Below are 21,126 nucleotides of genomic sequence, written 5' to 3'. Positions count from 1 at the left end.
AGATGAGCAAAAACCGGCTCATTTTTCGCTCATTTCTGCCCACCCCAGCCCCCTGGAGCACTCTAGAAGCCTCCTAAAGGCTCTACACGGTCATTTTGCAAATGGGAGTGGGATTTCAGGAGGCCAAAAATGCTGTATCCATGTAAAAGATGCACCCAGATTTTCACCCTCTTTTTTGAGGGAAAAAGGCGATATATTTCTCCAGGTCTGGAGACAAAGATTTCTGGCATAATATGCTCTGTTGCTGCAGAGTGCCAAACCTAAAAATATAGCTATTTAACAGTGAAGACACAGAAAAATCTGCTTTTGCTAAAAAGACAAGATTCCAATCTTTAGTATCAAAAAAGCAGGAAGAAACAGAGACGTGTTTTGCTACCATAAATTGCCTAAGTTGCTTCCTTTGAAAGTAAGATAGTTGCTGGTATTGTTTTAAAAACTTGTCTTCTAATAGTCACCTGAATTCTTATTCCTTCAATTAACTTTTTTGTCCAGAACTCAAGGAGGGAAGCCCGACAACAGCTACCACAAAAGGCATTGAAGGCCCTAGAGGCCATTGCTTGGGCTTTAGTGTATGCAGATAATCTTTGTTTAGCAACCACAAATAGTTCCAGCAAAATGGTCGCTAAGTAAACCACATGAGTGACATGCTGCAGATTGCTAGTTGCAGCTGTTTCACTTAAAAGTTCTCTCATGCAGAAAAACCAGTGTTACACTCCAGCATGTTATTGCCATGCCCAGAATTGTGGGTATAACTGCGGACATTGGTCAGAAATGTTTTTTCTTATTACCATTTACTAGTTGTATTTGCAAATGGTCACTTAACAAGACAGTTGCTAAAGACTATCTGTACACAGGTTTCAGAGAGGCAAGCTGCTTTAGCAATCTGGTTTAATCTGGGTTCTGCAGTTAGTGTCATGTCAATTCGGCAACACAAACCACAATAGTTATGGAAAGTCAGTGGTAATAGAGAAAACTGCATATGTACACAAGAACTGCCATCAGTCAGTAGGAGGACAGATCCAGCTCAACTACATCCCTGCTACCATTGCTGCTGAAGCAACACAAATGTTAAACAGACTTGCTTTGAGAAAAATGCTATGTCAGCATCAAGTCAAAAAGTTATCAGCTGGCTTTGGCTAGGATCTGGAAGGCTGGCTTACAAATAGATGTTCTTAAAGATGTTATTGAATCACTTTTCAACTGAAATTAGGGGACTTATGTATATATTTACAGTCAGCATTTGAATAAAAATCTGATGTAAAAATTGCGCTTAAATAAGTCAAAGGAACAAAAATATTTCGTTTCCTTGTTGCTACTGCAGCATGACTTAAAATCAACAAAATCTTAGTCACAAATGGCACAGTTAAATGCATATATATTGCTTTGACTAGCCAGGCAGTAAGATTGTTACAGGCATCAGGTTTTATTTAGTCTATAAAGATAGAATTCATATTTAACTCATTTAAATGTAATTTGATTTATATGACATTTATTAATGTATATGACAATTATATAAAATTCAGCAACAATTCAGCTACTTAACCAATATCTACTAAGTGTTTCTATTTACTTAGCCTGTTAAACTAACATAGATAATGGTTAAAACATTTTAATTTGCTAATTAAAATGCGTTGGCTGCATCCTGAATTTTATTCTAATATGTCTGCTTTTATCTTTTTAATTTATATTTGTATTAACTAGTTTTTGTAAACTCTTGATTTTTATAATATGCATTCAGATCCATCTCCTGTGAGATGGGCAGCCATAAAAAATGAATAAAACACATAAGAAAATAAAAATTCCCCATTATACAAGCTCCTTTTTTTATTCTCATAGTTAGATAACAGAATATAAAATTTCTGCTCCTTTCAGAAGACTCAAGGTTTACTGGAAAAACTTGTTTACATTAGAAATGGTTCACATAGTGGAACATAGAAAGGGAATGAAACAATGTCCTTTAAATTCTTCCATTAAAAGTTCAGGTCTGCCTATGTACAGTAATGTGTTTTCTAAAACATTTTTTATACACATAGCTGAGTTATCAGCATTTAGATAGGTTTCATTAAACAATCTCTTCAGCGATTCTTAACAATCTGATATTTGCAAATATATATCATAAATAGAAAATACTTAGAAGGAAAACACAAACAAGAGTAAGATGGGGAAAATAGTCTGAGCAATCTAATTCTACTAAAGCAACATAAAAAAATGAGCCACAACGAACTTAAGCATAACAAAGATGTGAGAACATATAGACAATAGAGGACCATTAATTACCATTTCACACCATTAGAATGAATTATTGCTTTATGGCTGTATAAGCAATATTGTTCACTTTTTCTAACCAAGAGTTCAATTTCTGCAATAAAAGTGAAGGAGGCAATCATTACCTGATTTCCATGCTCACTGTTCTCAGCTATGTTATTTAACTCAGCATTAACACATACAATATATAAATAGATTACATAACAGTTCAACATTAACACAGTATTGTGGTATTCAGAACACAGTATGCTTCTTTTAAAAACAGTGCAAAGAGTTACAACACATGTTGTTTGTATTTATAATTGTTACTACTATATTTGTTTGCTATTGATATATTTAATATGTTCTTCATCTGTATATCATTAAGCATGAAAAAAATGGAACTATTTACAATTTTGGAATTATTTTGTAAACAATGGCATTCATAAAATACACTTCAGGATTCATGAAGAAATGTTCAGAAAATGCATACTTGCATGAATGTGCTTACTGAAAGATTTCTAATGTTCACTTTCAAAAAGTTTCTTTATAAATATATAACTGAGGTACAGATTAACGTTTCATGCTAACAAGTTTGGATTTTCGCAAGCTAAGCATTGGCTGCTTAATTGTAGGCTTGTGATCAAACAAGATGGCTTCACTTTCTGAAGTTGGAAATCTGCTCCGATAAATCTCTGGATATTCCTTCTGGAACTGTAAATTAAAACAGTAAATCATCAATATATGTATATATTTTCCAAAAACCGGGTTACCACATGCACTTTACAATATTTTTAGCCAAATCAACTAACAATTCTTGCAAATATTTATTCCTAAGTCACAAGTACCCTTAAATATACAATGTAAATTCCTACTTCTCGTCATACACTTACATAAAAAAATCACATTGTAGGAAGTGTCTGATATTCTATGGGCCTACAACCTGTTTCAAAGGTTAAAGAATAACTTATTTAAAAGTTCATTGTTTATATATAACTCCTAACCCCTAACCTTCTGTGTCAAAACAAAGATAGGTTTTATAAAAGATTTGGGCAGTCATTTGCAGTGGTTTTCTAGTTGAGAAACTAAACACAGCTAGAAAACTGGAATCAGAAAATTGTTGGGTCTTTTATCAGCAACCAATAAATTCTTATTCAAGCAACTCTAAATTTAAAAGTAGTCAAAGATCAGAAAGCGATGGTGTATGTGTATGGATATGTTGTGTGTTCTGCCAGAATTTGGAACAGAAACAATGATTGCTTGTCTAATAAGGGATACATTTTGTTCACTTATGTATCTTTACACTTAAAATTGCATAACAGCAGATGCATTTCATGATTGTGAGTACCAACATTTTCATATGAGAATCAGGACTCATTGTTGTTCCTCTTAAATGGAATGTGTACATATCTAAAGCTGCCCTTTAAATATACTGGAGTGAAATTCCTACAGTCATACTAATTCGGAATCTTGTGAATTGTAATCCAATACATTTAAAAGACATGCTGCTACTATAACAGATGTCAACTTTAAAGTCTAGCTATCTTATAAAACACTATCATGGACTTTTAAAGAAAATAATTTCAAGTTTTTTCAACTTTTTTTCCCCAAATTTTTTCAATCTTCACAAAGAACGTAAGAGGGAAAAATAAAGAACAGTAACTTCAATGCAATGGCTTAAACTCTGGTAATTTAAAGCCCGACTTCAGTCATGAGACTTGTTTAATACATTCTAGGACAAGTATAATTCTATGAAGCAATTTGTTCAGAAAAAAAATCCCTCCGTATTAAGCTCTGCCATAGATGTTCTACTTTGCCACAAAGCAGATTACAATAAACTGTATCAGGTGAACTTGAATAAATCAAGTAAATATTTAGAAAACAATTCTTTAGTATCATATGCAAGTTTTCATAATATATTTATTTTAAGAGTATTAATAATGTCAGAGATGAGGCTAAGTGCAAAACACAATGTAACAATCCAACACACAAACTGGATTAAGGGAACGTGTAATCCCGAAACTAAAGAACATTTCTCCAATCTCCAGTGGTAATCTCTAATATTTCTAATCTCTAATTTGCTTTTAAGAGTAATAACAGGCAATCTGTGGCACTTCAAGTAACTGCTCAATTATAAATCATCCTTGAGGAAGCATTGCCTGTGGTAAGATATCTGAAATGCCAATGATTGTCTGTTCCTAATGTAACACACAATGTGGCAGCAAAGCTAGTTTTCAAAATGCTTTGTCATTTAGTCTGACCCTATGTGTTGTTTTCCAGATTGCAGCTCTGGAAACAAGGATGTTGTGTTTAGCCATTATGGGTTTTAACACAACTGTTTGGGCTAGGGATAGGAACTATCATCCTGCCATTCTAGAAAATCCCTCCATGTTGTCCTCATCCAAGGATATAAAAAGACAGCACTAATAATTATTTCATCATCGTAAAATGTGCTGATATCACTTCATATCTTTAACAGAAATATAAGCCTGATCCAGTATAATAGCTTGTTAAAGGTTCTAGTAGATAGTGGAAATCCTTCACATCTGCTATAATGACAAATCTAAAGCAACGCTTTAGGTCAAAATTGTTATTCTTGACAAAAGGTAAAGATTCTTAAAACACCACTTTTGCTATTGCAATCTAAGTCCTTTCTGCACCACAATAGTTAGAGTGGTGATATAAAATGGGACTGTAGAAAGCTTTCAAAAATAGTCTAGCTAAAGGGATGCAGCCCCATGTTTTCCACAGAACACATTTATTTCCAGAAAAAATAGTTTTGTTATCAAGATCTTTCAAAAATAAATCAATCTCCCAAAATTACTTGAGGCTTTCTTGCCAAGTAATGATGTCTAAACAGTTCACCAATCTCATTACCTGTTTAAGTTTTTTCTTCTTCTCTTTCAGAGATAATTTTCTATCCTTAATAATATTTTCCAAAAGTTCAGCTACTGCTGCCTGAGAAACAGAAATCTTCTGTTCGTCAAATTCCTGAGATGTAATCCTCATGCAATAGGAATAACTTGGAAATATGGTGCTTAGTTCTTCTTCAAGACATTCCATCTGCAAGCAAGCAAAAGCAAACAAAAAGAACTAGGACAGACATTTTATCAAATGGATGACACCACCAATTCTGGCTAAGAGCAGGAGCTTCAATTCTGAAGCACCAATCTGATTTAAAACAGTGGTCAGTGAGAAGATCTCTGATAAGCCAGAATTCTCTCACACAATTTAATACAAGATTAAAATGAACATGCTTATAGCAACTGAAACATCTCAGGAGAATACGATAACTAAGAAAATGATATGAAATGATTTCCACAACTAGAATAATTTTATTTTAATATAGGAACCTGTAGTTGCAATTCTTAGCCTTCAATTCATTAGTATGCAGAAATACAACTTCATTAAATTCCCCTGATGACATTAAAAAAAACTGGAAAGTCAATATCAACTGGACAAAAAGCACTTCAGATGACTTCATTCCAAGATCACACTTCACAAGTAAGGTTCTTTAAACCTTGATTGCTACATATTTTTAAAGGGAAAAAACATAAAACTTAAGATATTATCTGAAGCATATTCTTATATATACAGATGCCACCGCAGCTTCAGAGAATAAGCTAAGAAAATTTTCAAAAACTCCTCTGCTTTTGAGATAGCATCTGAACAATTCAATGGGCCCAATTATGAGTTACTGAACTGCTGTGTGCATCTGAGTGTAGTTTGGTTAAAATTACAGAAAATTAAAACCCCTGGTACTGATTCTGCTCATAATCAGTTAGATTCCAAATTTATTGAAAACCAAACTGAATGATGAATATGTTATTTCCACAAAACCTTCATTAGGAACTAACTTATAAGTGAACTCTAGCAATCTATAGTATTACTATACATTTAATAATGGTTTATATACTCACATAAACATTTTATCAATGCCTGCTAAGTGTGAATAGTGTCTTATGGTTTATTTGAATCTTGGTGGTCATGATGTAAATTACTGCAATTATTAATTTTTTTCTTAAAATTCTTCAAAAGTTCAAGATAGTAATGAACAGAAGTTTACTCATGTATTACATTGCAAACTGGCTAGGGAAAGTAATAGAAATGCCAGACCATATAAATCATATCTGGTGGGCATACAATAATCTATTCAGAACAAAGCCTCAATATGAAGAAATATATACCAGTAACATGGACTATAAAATGTCAGTTTTTAATGTAAAGCATGTTATTTAAATTTGAAAAGTAACAGTAATGGTCAGATAAGTGGGAAGAAACAATTCCAAGACCATGGCTTTTAAAGCAAATCATTTATGTAAATCTAATTCAAAAGAAGTTAATAGATATAATTTAACTGTTTTCCTCACCTGAGTAGTTTTTAATGTTTCAATGTGATCTTGAACTGCAACTTGTAAATGTATAGGGACTTCTAAAATTTCCTGTTGGTGATCCATTAGAAAGGAAACTAATTTTATGGCAAGCCACTCATCTAGATCCGTTTCTTCCTCACAGCACAGTATACAACGAGAAAATGTCTGTATCATCTGGAAGCATTTAAATGTGCAGTTTTAAAACACCAAGTATTAAAATAACTTTTTTCTAGATAATGTTTCCAACAGTTTGGAGACTAAAGACCATATCTGATTTTTAGTATGCCAAAAAAAAAAAAAAAAAAAAAGCAAATAGGACAGAATAGGGCAACACCAGTTAATAAATTATGTTCAATATTGTTTACTTAATTAATCCCCATATGTTTAATATCTCTTTCTATTATACATATACATTAGATGGCAAACTTGGAAGTGTCTCTAAAACTTCATTCAAGTATTTTTTGTTTGGGGGGCGGGCTGCATCACATCCAACTTTGCATTTTTAGTGCTTATTTGGATGTTACAAACAACAAGGAACAAGACACTGAGCTTGTCAATCAGAATGGTCGGCAGTTCGAATCCCTAGCGCCGCGTAATGGAGTGAGCCCTGTTATTTGTTCCAGTTTCTGTCAACCTAGCTGTTTGAAAGCATGTAAAAAATGCAAGTATTAAAATAGGGACCACTTTGGTGGGAAGGTAACAGCATTCCATGCGCCTTCAGTGCCACATGACCACGGAGACTTCTTTAGACAGCGCTGGTTCTTTGGCTTTGAAACGGAAATGAGCACTGCCCCCTAAAGTCAGTAACGACTAGCACATATGTGTGAGGGGAACCTTTACCTAATAAACAGACTGGGGGAAGTCAGGTGAAATATTTCCTCTCTTCTGAAAGTGAACTGTGCTAAAGGAAATCTCACTTCTTTGGGTCATTACCTATTATAGAGATTTATTTATTAAATTTATATGCTGCCCATTTCACTTGGCAAATCATTCTGTTGCTTAACTCTGCACTCTCCAAGATGTTTTGTCCTCAACATAGAAATAGTTTACCTATGAATCTTTTTATTACAAGCTATAAAGACACTAACTTAGATTGGTTCAACAGATTCTGAGCATGGAAGATTGCATCATGACAACTAATCACGATGGCTACCTTTAGTCTTCAGAATCAGAGCCAGCTGCTGGAGGAGAATAGTAAGAGAAGCCTTCTGCTGCTGCATCTTCTTTCAGGCCTCCTAAAGCCACTTTTGAAATGAGAAAGCCAAGCAAGGTACGACAACAGAATTTATTTTTTTGCCTTAAATTTAACAATTAAATGCTTGGGCCCTTCCTTGCTAGTCTATAGAAGGTCATCAAAACGTTGATCAGGCATGCAAGACAAGGCAGGAAGGCTTGAATACATTTGTCAACGAGGCAACTAGAATACCTGCTTAAAAACCATTATGGGAAATAATCATACCAAAGATCTGGTGCCTATTGAATCATGAAGTCGTGGCATATCAACATTTTCACTCATCCGAGAGATCATGCGCATCAAAAGTTGGAGTTTTCTGCGATTTGGTGGTGGAAGCAATAGGCAGCAAATTTGCAAAGCTTCAATTGCAACTCTTTCTGAATGAGGTTGCAACAAATCTAGAAAATTATTAAATCAGAGAGACATTACTTTTACAACTTTCCTAGAAATATTCACTTTTATATCATTAATGCAAATAAAGTCTGATTAATCTGCATGTTATTTATTTATCTGTTGGTATTCTAAACTTTTCTCTAGAAGCATAAGGTAACTTACATGGGGAATCTTAATTTTATACCCACATTAATTCTGTGAGGTAAATTGGGTTGAGAAAACTAGTAGCCCAAAATTATTTTCCATGGCTGCGCAGGAATTGAAGTTAGGTCTCCATAGGTCCAACACTTTAACCACTACTGCACACAGCCTCTCCTATTGTTTTCCATCTTTTTAGGCGCTAAATGATTAGTCATTTAAAATCACAATGCAAAAGATTCAAGTTACTTAATATAATTTGAGTCATAGAAATTCTAGCATGGGCAAAAGAACATACATTTTGCATTAACATGCGTTCTAGAAAAAACTGATGCTTGCAGAACAGATAGTATTAGCTTAAAAATTATTTAACTTCACGGGTGAATGAATTTCTTAACAAATTTTGTTGAAACAGTTAAAATATTGGGATTGGCAATCACCCCCCTTTAAAAAAAAGCACACAAGCAAGCTAGTTAGTACAAATGCATACAGACATGCTCCACAAAGCAATCTTACGTGATCTGCCAGTCAGCATAAAGAAGCTGGGAGAAAACATGTATTCTGAAAGCTGTGTTGCACTTTTGTGGAATCTTTTATTGATGGCCATACCAGAACCCACATATTTGCTTCCTGTTTTAAGAGCCAGTTGGCTAGTGCTTTGAGTTTTGAGACCAAGATTTACTGGATGTGGTTTTACAGTGATCTCTGCAACTGGAGCGTGTATGCCACACCAACTGGAGGTTTTAATTCCACATAGATTTTGAGACTGGCAAAGTTGTTTTGATTCCAGGTTACCAGTAGATTTCTCTTGGTCAGGAACACTTGATGCAGGAACTTCCTTGAAGCCATGAGTCTGTTTTTCACTAATGTTATCCAAACATAGATCCAATGAAGAGATTGGTTTATTCTCAGAGTGCAATAGTGTGTTCTCATTACTTGTCAATGGCACAATAGGAATTCCAAATCGAGAAAATTGTTTAAATTCATCCTTACTACAATTGCTTGAGGTTGTCTCTGCAATTCCCTCCAAAGAGTGACATCTTGCCTTAAGCCTCAGAGGCAGAGCTTGTTCATTTTTCAGTTGTGAAAGATTCTGACAACTGCCACCTTTTTGTACATGAACAGTACCACCTTTACAAGTCATGTTACGGTGCTGAAAATTCAAACTGCATCCTACTTCATTTGTAAGCCTTTTACAACCGTTATCAGAAGTCTCAGATTCATCTTCTTTGTCAGTGTCACGCGGAAGCAAACTTAGCAGAAGACATTCGGTTGACTTGAACGAGTTTAAATGACAAGGTTTTGAACATACCAAATTATTCTGGATATCAACATTTCCACTGGATCTGTTTGGGATTGTGATGTAGCCACACAAAACTATCAGAAAATGAAATATAAATTCAAATGCAGGCAATTTAGAAGCACAAGTAACATAATCAGAAAAATTAAAATAGAGATTAATGTTTAAAGGTTAGTGGTGCTGAAAGACTATGTTCAGTCAGAAGGTATTCAGAAACACACATGCAAAGGATAGCTCACATATGCAAGTATACATAACAAATCATATTATGATTAGCAGTCTGCACAAAAGCTAAGTTTATATTATATGCAGTAATTACAATCTATACTTGATAACTTATTCTGTGAAACTAGACATACTTCTTTCCAAAACTAGTATACGGTTGTGGCATCTTAGATCTTCTCAACTATATACTAGGATTCTATACCACCCTGATATGAATGGGTACATACCTAAGATCTTCACAAATAATTCATAATACTGAAAAGTAAGCAAAGGTTCAGACAGACTAAGAAAATAATCAGCAACTGTTTTGAATACATCTCGCTCAAAACCCGTGTATGTTGGCTGACTCGGGTCATTACATCTAGGCCCTGAAATGCAAGAGGAAATAAATCTCAATACTGATCTCCATGATATTTCAAGTCCTAGGAATAGCAGAGCACTGCTTTTTTAACATCCTATATTAATAATTCATCAGATGAAATAATTATGAAACTAAATCGGATACTACTGAATATAAGATCTTATCTATGTATACATGATATAGCAAAATCACTAAAACCTGTTTCTTATAATGAACCTGTTATAAAGAACAGGTTAATTGATACATGCATCATTTCTGATGCATGCTTTTCATTATTCTATATATTATATTCTTTTTATTGGCACTTTATTTCACATTCAACTTCTAAATTCAGATAATGTAGCATTTAGAGCAAAATAATTTAATAGAATCTACAAGTATAGTCAGGTCAGATGAGGAGACCTCAATTCATTGGTAGCGAACAAGGTTATGCATTCAATTTCACAGCTACTAAGATTGCTGGCTGAGCAGGTACAAAGATACCCAGGGAAATGATTGAAGTCTGGGAATTGGGCCCTGGTTTATCACTAGTTTATCAGGTACTTAGGAGTCAAGGACTTGGCAGCACAAGGAAACAACAGCCCATGACTTAGTAATCAGCCCTTAACATCCTAATCAACAACTAAAAAGCCCACATACAACTAGGCATCACATAAGTATTACACATACAATAGCCCAAAAGCTCTGAAGACTAAAGCTCCAGTCCCAGTGACCAATCCAGATTGGACCCTGCTACAAGTAAGTATAGTGTTCACATTCTGTTCACATTCCTTCTTTTTGCATTGTGTTTTCCTTATATACTTCTAACTTACAGTTTGCCAAACACTTCATAGCTGACAATACCCAGTGAGGGAAGTCTTCTGCAAGAAAAAGGGAGAAAAAAAGATTTACCAGCTTTTATACCCAAACTACTGAAACATGTTTGTTATATTTGTATATATTCCAAGGACTACATCAGCACATATAGAAAAAAACTTAAAAAGCATAAACTTCATATTTACTACACCACAATTCACTCATGGCTACTCTTTTTGTGACTGAATGGGAATCTGAATTTAACTTACCCAGTCCCAACACTGATTTTTAATGATATAGATACAAATAGCAAATTGAGAACTGGAACACACTTAATAGGTCAACTTTTTAAAATTTTACTCATAATCTGAAACTGCATTTAAAATTAAAATATCTATTAGACCAAAATGCTATAAGCTATTTACCTAGAGCAATTTATGACATAGTTTTCCTGTAAATGAATGCAGATCAAGCTTTTATGTTTAATACAGCCGCCTACATCTCCTCATACATCACACTTTTGCTCATGTTTAAGTTGGAAAGAACTTTAAAAATTACAATAGAGCACTTGCCTGATTTATCTTGTGGAAGAACAACTCCATGTTTAGTTGTATTAGTCATGTTATATATTATGTAACGAGGAATAATTTGTGCTGGATTCAAGATGTGTTCTAAAGATGGTATACCTAAAATAGTTTGCAAACTATGAAGAGGAAAAATGCAATCAATTCAGAAACCTAATGAAACTTTTTCAGCAATTCTCAAGGAAATAGGCTTGTAAAAATTCAATATATCTGGATTCAGGTAACCCAAAAGTGGTTAAGAATTACATTTTACATAGTCAAGCCAAATTATATGCCATATATAAGATGTTGACTTAATCATGGGGTGACCATAAGAGATAAACATTTAATATAGCAGAAGAATTATTATCTTGTTCTTCCTTAGCTTTCATTAAAAGGACTAGTCTAAATTCTAGAAATGTGCAAAATTTATTACTCTAAATATGAAATATTCTGGGGAATAACAAATAATGCTGATCCATCTGTTTTGGACATAAGTGAATAGTTTTCTCAAAGTAAATGTTTTTGGAGAGGCAGTTGTTTGTAAATCTGAAATACTACAAACTACTTTCTATTCTGGAAGATCTAAAACTGATAATGTAGAAAGGCTGGATTGATGTGGTTTGAGAAAAAAAGGATATTCCTGTGTTGCATAGAATGTCGCATTTTTGAAAAGTTTTGTACACAATTATAGAATTCCCTGTATTACTTAAAGCACCCTAGGGATAATGAATAAGAGCATTAGTAAGATCACATAAAAAAGACTGAAAGCTAACAAACTGCCATTTTAAGTCCAATAGCAATTTGATATCAACTCTACAACTTCCTCAATTGATAAAATGATTTCCTTTACCTCCTTATTTAAGATAAAGATAAAATCCTAAATAAAGATTTTTTTATAATACAGTAGGAACACAAGCTTTTTTCATCAGTTTGGTATGTACGTTGTCATAATTTTGATTTTCAAAATATTGTGGGAGAGCAAGTACATATAATGTAAGTTTATATATCAAGAAATTGCCTTGAAGAGTACTTCTTTAAAAAGATGACTGGGACACTAGAATAATTGTTTTCACAGAAATTGTTATTCTTATTTCTAAAATCTCTGGGAGAAAAGAAATACATTTGTTACTTACTGTATCATAATAATGTTTCGCCAAACTTCTTCTATATCTGCTTGAGTTATTTGTCTGCCAGTTGCTTCCCATTCTTTATCGTCTTCACATTGCACATTTTCTTTGTTGTTCTGAAAATACAGAATTACAAGCATGTTGTAAAAGCATGAGACTTTTATTCAAAATTCAGCAGAGAATAATTTTAGCTACCTAGTTATAACCCATTTTTTCTTGACTCAACTAATTTGGAAACTAGCAGGAAACTGCCAGCAGTCACACTGACACTTGCTTATTGATCAGATGACCTTTACAATATTTATTTCAAAACACAGCAGTAAACTTTGGAAAGTAGAAACCATTACTTGCCATCGTTTTTAGCAGAAAGGTATAGATAGCTCTCGATTAACTACCACAATTGAGCCCAAAATTTCCATTGCTAAGTAAGACAAGTGAGTTTTGCCTCATTTTATGACCTTTCTTGCCACAGTTCTTAAGTGAATAGTTGTAGTTGTTAAGTTAGTAGTATAGCTGTTAAGTTAATCTGGTTTCCCCATTGACTTTGCTTGTCAGAAGGCTGCAAAAGCTGATCGTGATTCCTGGGGCTCTGCAATTGTCATAAAAGCATGCTAAGTTGTGTGAAAAATGGTTGCAAGTCACTTTTTTCAGTGCTGTTGTAACCTCGAATGGTCACTAAATGAACTGTTGTTAGTCGAGGATTATCTGTAATATGTAATTTATGTAAAACAAATAGAAACCTTATATGACCCTAACAGTGATGTGCGGTGAAGTTTATGGCCAGTGAGGCAAGCGGGCAAAAGCTGCCCTATGTCTGCCAGCGCCAGGGCTGTGTCCGCTATACAGGCGGGATGTGTCCCGCTCTATGGTAGACACGGTGGCAGGGCCCCAGAGCGGGACACATCCCGCTGTATGGTGGACACGGCGGTAGGGCTTTAAAGTCCCGGTGCCATGTCCGCCATAGAGCGGGACGCATCCCGCTGTATGACGGACACGGTGTCAGGGCGTCCATTCGGACCTCCACTTTCCGACTGTTTCTGCGCTCCGCCACCTCCGCCGACGAACAATCCCACTGCTGCGCCTCCGCTTTCTTCAGCTTGGACTCTGCGGGACACCCAAGCTGCTGGCGGCGGCGGCGGCCACCTGAGCGGCCATTAACCCCCCCAGCCAGCCAGCCCCCTCCCGCCCGACTCCCTGCCTGGCTGGCTGCACAAGGCCTCACTGCTCTTCTCCTCCTCCCCGCTCAAGCGGCGGTGGATTCCGTGGGACAACGGGGTCTCATTCCTCCCCCGGCGTGGCGAGCTCCAGCGGGCTGGATGCGAGTGCAAGGGGCCTGGCCCCACGGTGCCTCTTCGCTCATTTGCAGCCGATGAAGAAAGGGGAGAGGAGAAGGAGGAGGAAAGGGGGGTAGCAGGATGGGGCTCCCGGTGGGGGGAGAGAAGAAAGGGAAGGGGGCACAGCAGGCAAAAGAAAGCGCCAGCCCGCCAGCAGAGGTGGGTAAAAGACCCGCCTCTGCTGGCAGGCTGCCCCTCTCTTCTCAAACAAGGCTGCTCCCCTCTTCTCAAACAAACTCTCTCAAATTGAGTTTGTTTGAGTGAAGTGAAGAAACAAACACACGGACACTTACTTACAATAAAAAATTACTGACAAATTACAATAATTTTGAATTCCTACCCCCTCCCTCCGACCCACATACCTTTTCCAGCTGTGTCACAGAGGATTTCAACTCTGCTCTTGTCTGCCATGATGAAAATGTAAAAAATGTAAAAAGAAAAAGGCAAGAGCTGCTGACATCAGGCTGGGTTAGCTGCTGCCAGAGTCCCCAATGGATGACTCTGCTTAACTGTTTAAAAAAAGCCTCTAAAAAAATTGTCCTCTACAGGAGGAGGCAAGAGAACCACATGCCTCATTTACATAAGGAATTTTTCTGCTCAAGTGATCATAAAGATAGACTAAATGAGGCACGTGGTTCTCTCGCCTCCTCCTGCAGAGGGCACTTTTTTAAGAGTCTTTTTTAAACAGTTAAGCACTAAGCAGAGTCATCCACTGTGACTCTGGTAGCAACTACCTCAGCCTTTTTCCTTTTAATTTTTTTTTCTTTTCATGATGACAGTGGTGAGGCCCTGCCTCTCCTGACTGCACGTCACTGGACCCTAAATGACTCAAATTCATTCTTTGTGCACAACAATTGGACATACTTGCAAATAAAATTGGCAAATAAAGCTTACTTTTGGTTGGCCAAAACAGAAACAAGAGCCTAATCAAGATCAATTATTACATAGACCTTTTAAAAATGATCCATACTTGTTAAGTTCAATAATAATTATTTTTTAAAAGATTACAAGGTCTACCCAGAAGAACCTCTACATCTTCAGGACCATCCAAACATGAAAGGAATGATATTCCATATAAATACTTCACCTTGATAAGGTTCAGTTCCAGCTGTTTAGACATTAAACTGTAAACACAATTAATCAATAATAGATTACCTGACATTCCTGACGGTCATGTTTTTTAGGAGTTCTCTTGGAGTACTGAGGTAATTTAAATATGCTTTCTGGTTTTTTGGATACATTATGCAGGGTTTCTTTCAATGGATATCGTCGTGGCAAAATTTTAACAGGGGAAGCTGAAGGAAATCTATAATTTGACACAGAAAATATCAATGTAGCAATTTAATTTAAGAGTTTTGTAACAAAACTCCTCAGAGAGAATTTGTCTTTTTGCAAGCTAGATCTAATATCCCTATTTGAATATAAAAAATATATGGAAAAGAACAAACATTTTCAATACGCCAAATAAATAATTTTCATTAGAAAAATAGGTATGTCCATCACTTTTTGGTACTACAATATAGATTGTGGCATGTTACAAGATACAGCACTCTTGGTACAAACAAAGAATTTATTATATTGGGTTTCTAAATTTGATCTTTTGAAACAGACTTTTTAAAATTCCATATTCTATGTATGGGTAAAATGTCCAAGTATCTCTGTTCCAGTAAGCTACAAAATAAGGAAACCAGTCAAACATTTACATTCAATATATATTTTTTTTTTACAGATTCTGTCAATAATTCTATAAATTACCTGTACAAGTTATGATTGTCATCCAGATTTTCTGAACCCCATCTTCCTTTTATGTCCTCAATCACATGATTTTTAAGAAATTTCCTTAGGAGTTGAATCGTTTGCTGCCTAGTAACTTCTGGACCAAAATTAATATTATTTCTGAGTAATTCATGAAGCCAGTCGACTGCTTCAGCTCCAGTAAAACAATTTCCATATTTTCTAAAGTGTTGTCTGTGTTTCTTTTGTGGCATTTGTGCACGAAAGCATTTAGTAACTTCATTCCACTGTAAGTCAAGAAAAATGAAATTGCAAATGGAGATGACACAGAGAAATAAAGTACATACTGGTATTTATTTATATATCAAATTTATGATAAGCCACTTTATGTTTTCAAGTTATATAGTGCAAAAAGTACATACAGTGGTCTTTATCTTGTTAATTTTTTTTTTACAAAAGAGTTTATTATATTTGACACTCTTGTGCTGCAACAAAGACTACTAATATAGAGTAACATCTTCACTTCAGCTGTCAAACCTGATGACATCGGGCCAAGCTACAGAGCATGAAAAGACACCTGAAGGTTCATCCACAAGACCATTTAGAGGTACTCTGAAACGTGGATTCTCAAGTAGAGCAAAAGAAATTCGGCTGAATCTGAATCTTAAATAGATATTTGACTGATCATCATCCAGTGACACTCGTGTCACTGAGGCCAACGTGAATTAAAACATGAACAAACCACATATTCGGAGCATCTCTCCAGATTGGCCCGTGGATTAGGATTAGGATTAAATTTGCAAATTTTCGCGGACTGCGCTCTACTACATGAAAACACCTTAATGTTCGGCTCGCACGTAAAGACAGGCGCAGATGCGCCCAATACAACATAGACATTGCTTGGGGAGAAATAACTAAGAAAGGGAAGTCAATGAATTCCCATTAAAAAATGGCCCTCCAGAAAGCCCCCTCCCCGCTTTTTTTTTACCAGCTTGGTGGCGCGATAAGGTCCGGGAGAGACCACCCGATTCTCCATCGCGGCTACAACATAGCGCAGCCAACGAACACAACGGACAACGGTAGCTGCGAAAACGTCCACGCGAGCAACCGCTGCCTAGAAGTTTGAACTGCCCCCCGCAGTTTCTGATTGGTGGAGTTGCGGGACCGCGTGACACAGAAACCGGAAGCCAGGTGCGCGTGCTCGGAGGTGTCCCGAGCTACGGGTCTTTCTCCGTGACCCGTGGAAATGGGGAGCGGTTATGAAAGCGGAGGAAAAGTGGTGGTTTCTTCACATTCTCGCGTCATGGGAAACGGGGTGGGAACCTGCGGCCGTTTGCTGACCAATTCTCGGCCTTTTGGCTAAGATCGAGTGTAGTGGGTGTAGAATCTCAGGATAATAATATTCTCAGGATATAATACATTTATAATAATATAATAATCTCAGGATAGAATACATTTCCTATATTCATAATCATGTTTATACTTATATCTGTTATCTTATACATGCTTGACAAAATTAAATTAAATTAAATAGTTGAAGAGCAGGGCTGAGTAGCAACTAATCAGAGAAGAAGTGTTTGAAGCCTGAACTAGCCCTACGGGATGGCTATAGACAGACAACACAGTGCAGCCAATGCTGCGTATGTCGTGTGTATTTAGTATTTTGTGAAATACTTACAACTTGAATTTTCGGAAGGTTTATTACAAGTTTTTCCTCTCTGGTCGAAAGAGGTGAATGCCCTCAAAAGTGCTCTCAAAGCTATCAAAAGTGGTTCTCTTTCTCCCCTCTCCCAACTAAGCTCAACTGTCAATAACTGTCCTTCCATCTCCCACACCATCCAATACAACTGATGAAGCCTCCAGGATAGGAAACCAAACGTCTTCCTCAAAAAAATCAGTCCAGTTGCTTTTTCAGAAATAAAAACCACTTTTGATATAACTGTGACCTGAATGGCTGAGAATCTTCATAGACCCTGGAAATCTGCACACCAATTAGCTAATAGTGGGGTGTGTGTTCGTGTGTGTGTGTGTAGGGGGCACTGAGCTGATGTTTTTGAATATATGTGTGTGTGTGTGTGTTTATTTTTTATTTGTGCTGATAAATAAATAAAGGGAGACTAGTATAGATAAAAATCTAATATATATATAATATATATGTAATTAATATATAATTGAATACACACACACACACACATATATATATAGCCATAGAGGGTCACATGACCAACATTAGGGTGATCCCAGAGGGCTCAAAGAGGAAAACAGTATATGGCATCAAATGCATCTTCTCCAAGAACAGCCAGCCCTGTCTCATACTGAACTTCTCTCTGCCTGTCAAAACCTAGATTATAAACAGACTACATCACTGTTTTTTAGCAGGGAACTGGCTGACTCTCTTTGGGGCACAAGGCCTGGTTTCCTTCTGTCTCTTGGTAACAGACATGTAAGAATGAGCACTCACATTTGGCACAATCTATTTTTATGGAGCTATTCATTCTTTTCTGTAAAATACTCTGAAGGGGTGTGCTTGTGTATGTTTTGTTTCCCCTTATAAAAACCCTCAATTGAGAATTAATTTGGCCATTTGAGTGTTGAATTAGAAAGGTTAAAAAAAAACCTTTGAAACTCTAGAATACATTTGGAAAGAAATGTATTTGTTAGGTCTATTTCCTGCTTTTGTTGCAAAAGCTCATAAGTATCTTCTCCAATTTTATCTTTACAGTAACAATCCTGTGATAGTGTCTGGATAAACAAAGAGTGCATGTGGAGCAGGAGATCAACACCAGCTGATTGCTATATCTTGACATGTATCCAGGGGTGGGTTCCTCCCGGTTCGCACCGGTTCTTGCGAACCTGTTCGTCAGTGAACCCGGAAGTAATTAACTTCCGGGTTCCTAACTCCTAGCCCCTGTCGCTGGGTGCCTGCGGGGTTTTTCTTTTTAAAAAACGCCTCTCTGGATGATCTTGAAATCCTGCAAGGTTGCTTTGGAAGGGGACAGATAGGCAGATTCCCCCTGCCCCCCTCCCTGGGTGCCTGCAGCCTTAAAGCAAGCGTTTGCACAATAAAGAAAATCTCACGCGCGAGAGAAGTTCTTAATTGCTTTTACTGTTAAGTTTCGGAAGCTTCCAAGGCTACAGGCAATCAGGAATGGGGGGGGGGAATCCCTCGCAGGTTTTCAAGATCGTCTGCAGAGGCATTTTTAAAAAGAAAAGGGTCTTCTTGGGAGGGGGAATGGGCTGCGCTCCTGGTTCTGGTATTCCCCCCCCAAAAGACCAGCTTCCCATCTCTCCAAATCTTGTGGCTTTTCAGGATTTTCTTTTTAAAAAAAGCCTCTCCGGATGATCTTGAAATCCTGCAAGGTTGCTTTAGAAGGGGACAGATAGGCAGATTCCCCCTGCCCCCCTCCCTGGGTGCCTGCAGCCTTAAAGCAAGCGTTTGCATAATAAAGAAAATCTCACGCGCGAGAGAAGTTCTTAATTGCTTTTACTGTTAAGTTTCGGAAGCTTCCAAGGCTACAGGCAATCAGGAATGGGGGGGGGGAATCCCTCGCAGGTTTTCAAGATCGTCTGCAGAGGAGTTTTTAAAAAGAAAATGGTCTTCTTGGGAGGGGGAATGGGCTACACTCAGAGGAGCCGGCGCTTGGGGCACCCTGAAACAACGCATCCCCGCCGCCTCGTTCTACTCAGCAAGCGGGGACATCCCATCTGTGCTCACTTCTGCTGCCACCACCTCCGCTCCCAAACGCAACTGTCAGATGCGAGCAGGTGACTGAAGCTGCTGCTTGCAGTCATTTATTGCTGCAGATAGATTGTGCCTGTAGCGGGAAGCTCTTTGCCCTGTGAGAGCTCCTCTTTGGTAACATCATCAGTGCTAGAAGGGAGTGGGGAGGAGGAGAAAGTTAGGACAAAAAAGAAAAAGATAAGGAGGGAGAGGACTGTGGGGTCCTTTGGTGTTCTCTGAACGTGGTGGTTTTTAATTAGTTTAGGGAATTTTTATTTATTTATTGTTTATAGAATGTTTATTACAAGAAATGTTATTCCTTTTTGCAAATGTTTTATTTGTGATGCAATATGTTGCTTTTAAGTGTTTAGACCAGGTTTATGTGTCTCAAAGTGGCTGCTTTTCTATGGGCAGGCCAGGTTTGTTGCAAGGCAGTGTGTTTCACCCTCGTTTAGGTAATTCTGAGGTGGTTGATGGTTCTGTGAGTGCCTGTCCTTTATAATTTTCCACATTACCTTGATGGTTTTTATTCCAGTGACTTTGTCTTTCCTGTTCTTAGGCTTAGGGAAAAAAACCTGGTTTCATTGGCAGTCTTTTTTTGGGGGGGGGGGGATTTTTATTTTTTGGCTGTTTTCCTAGCACTGTCATAGTTTGTGGGTGTGGGTGGGTGTGTAATGTCCCACAGTTATCTATGCATTAATAATGATCTAGTAATATTAATAATATCTAGTAATTAGTAATATCTAGTAATAACATCGTCTTGGCCACTCCCACCAGGTCACATGGGTGGCAGGCCACTCCCACCCGGTCACATGGGTGGCAAGCCACTCCCATCCGGTCACATGGGCAGCAAGCCACTCCCACAAAGGAGGCCACGCCCACAGAGTAGGTTCGAACAATTTTTGAAACCCACCCCTGCATGTATCCATCCAACAATATAGATTATATATTTCCAAATTGGTTTGGCGAGAAAGAGAAGTAACATAATTATACACACAAAATTAGAAATCCTGAAAGTAGGTGAGTTTATACTCATTTCTGACAGCAGCAAGAACTTCAGAAAAGATCACAGGATGTGCTTGGGCTTTGGAGTAGACGACTCGTTTAAGTTATACAGTGTGATCAACTCTCTCTAAGTTCATAAAATATATAAGTATATAAAACAATATGTACATGTACATAACTTTGTGTACTGTATGCTATAAATGTTTAAAATATTGTTATCACAACTAGCTAAATAAAACAAAGTGTTCTTCAAGCTCTGCAATAAAGAAAAGTTTAGTATACTATATTCTGAGCCATCCCTTAACTGGATGTTTCAATTTTTCAAATGAAAAAAAAAAGCTTTTATTTCCCTTTTCAAGAAAAGGGAAATAAAAAATATTTTACCTTTCTGGTAGCCAGATGGTGTTGCTTTCACTGTGCAATTACAAAAGAGCAGTTCTCTTAACACATTGCCCCAATTTTAAATAGGAATGACTTTGCGAGTTGTGGTCTGAATGCAAATGTCTTTTCCTGCTTATCCAGAATAGTAATGCTTCCTTCCTCAGTTTCCGAAGGCAGTATCTTCTAGTGATCATT

At 36.9% G+C, this 21,126-nt stretch overlaps 1 protein-coding gene across 1 annotated transcript; it reads right to left on the bottom strand.

Moving 5' to 3' along the window:
- Positions 1-1,799: 1,799 nt before the first annotated feature.
- Positions 1,800-16,906, bottom strand: DEPDC1 (DEP domain containing 1). Its single transcript, XM_014065974.2, has 12 exons — positions 16,813-16,906; positions 15,846-16,111; positions 15,246-15,396; positions 12,763-12,872; positions 11,636-11,766; positions 11,081-11,128; positions 10,135-10,275; positions 8,899-9,759; positions 8,077-8,249; positions 6,615-6,791; positions 5,122-5,307; positions 1,800-2,958 (listed from the first exon to the last, which is right to left on the bottom strand). Exons 1-12 carry the CDS (start codon positions 16,858-16,860, stop codon positions 2,818-2,820), a joined length of 2,433 nt encoding a protein of 810 aa, XP_013921449.2. The 5' UTR covers positions 16,861-16,906; the 3' UTR covers positions 1,800-2,817.
- Between the last annotated feature and the right edge of the window lie 4,220 nt (positions 16,907-21,126).

The sequence above is a fragment of the Thamnophis sirtalis genome, unplaced genomic scaffold (assembly GCF_051295495.1).
Source record: "Thamnophis sirtalis isolate CommonGarterSnake01/CBP01778 unplaced genomic scaffold, rThaSir2_p1.2 scaffold_7, whole genome shotgun sequence".
NCBI classification, from domain to species: domain Eukaryota; kingdom Metazoa; phylum Chordata; class Lepidosauria; order Squamata; family Natricidae; genus Thamnophis; species Thamnophis sirtalis.
This window is presented reverse-complemented; position numbering and strand designations above follow the sequence as displayed.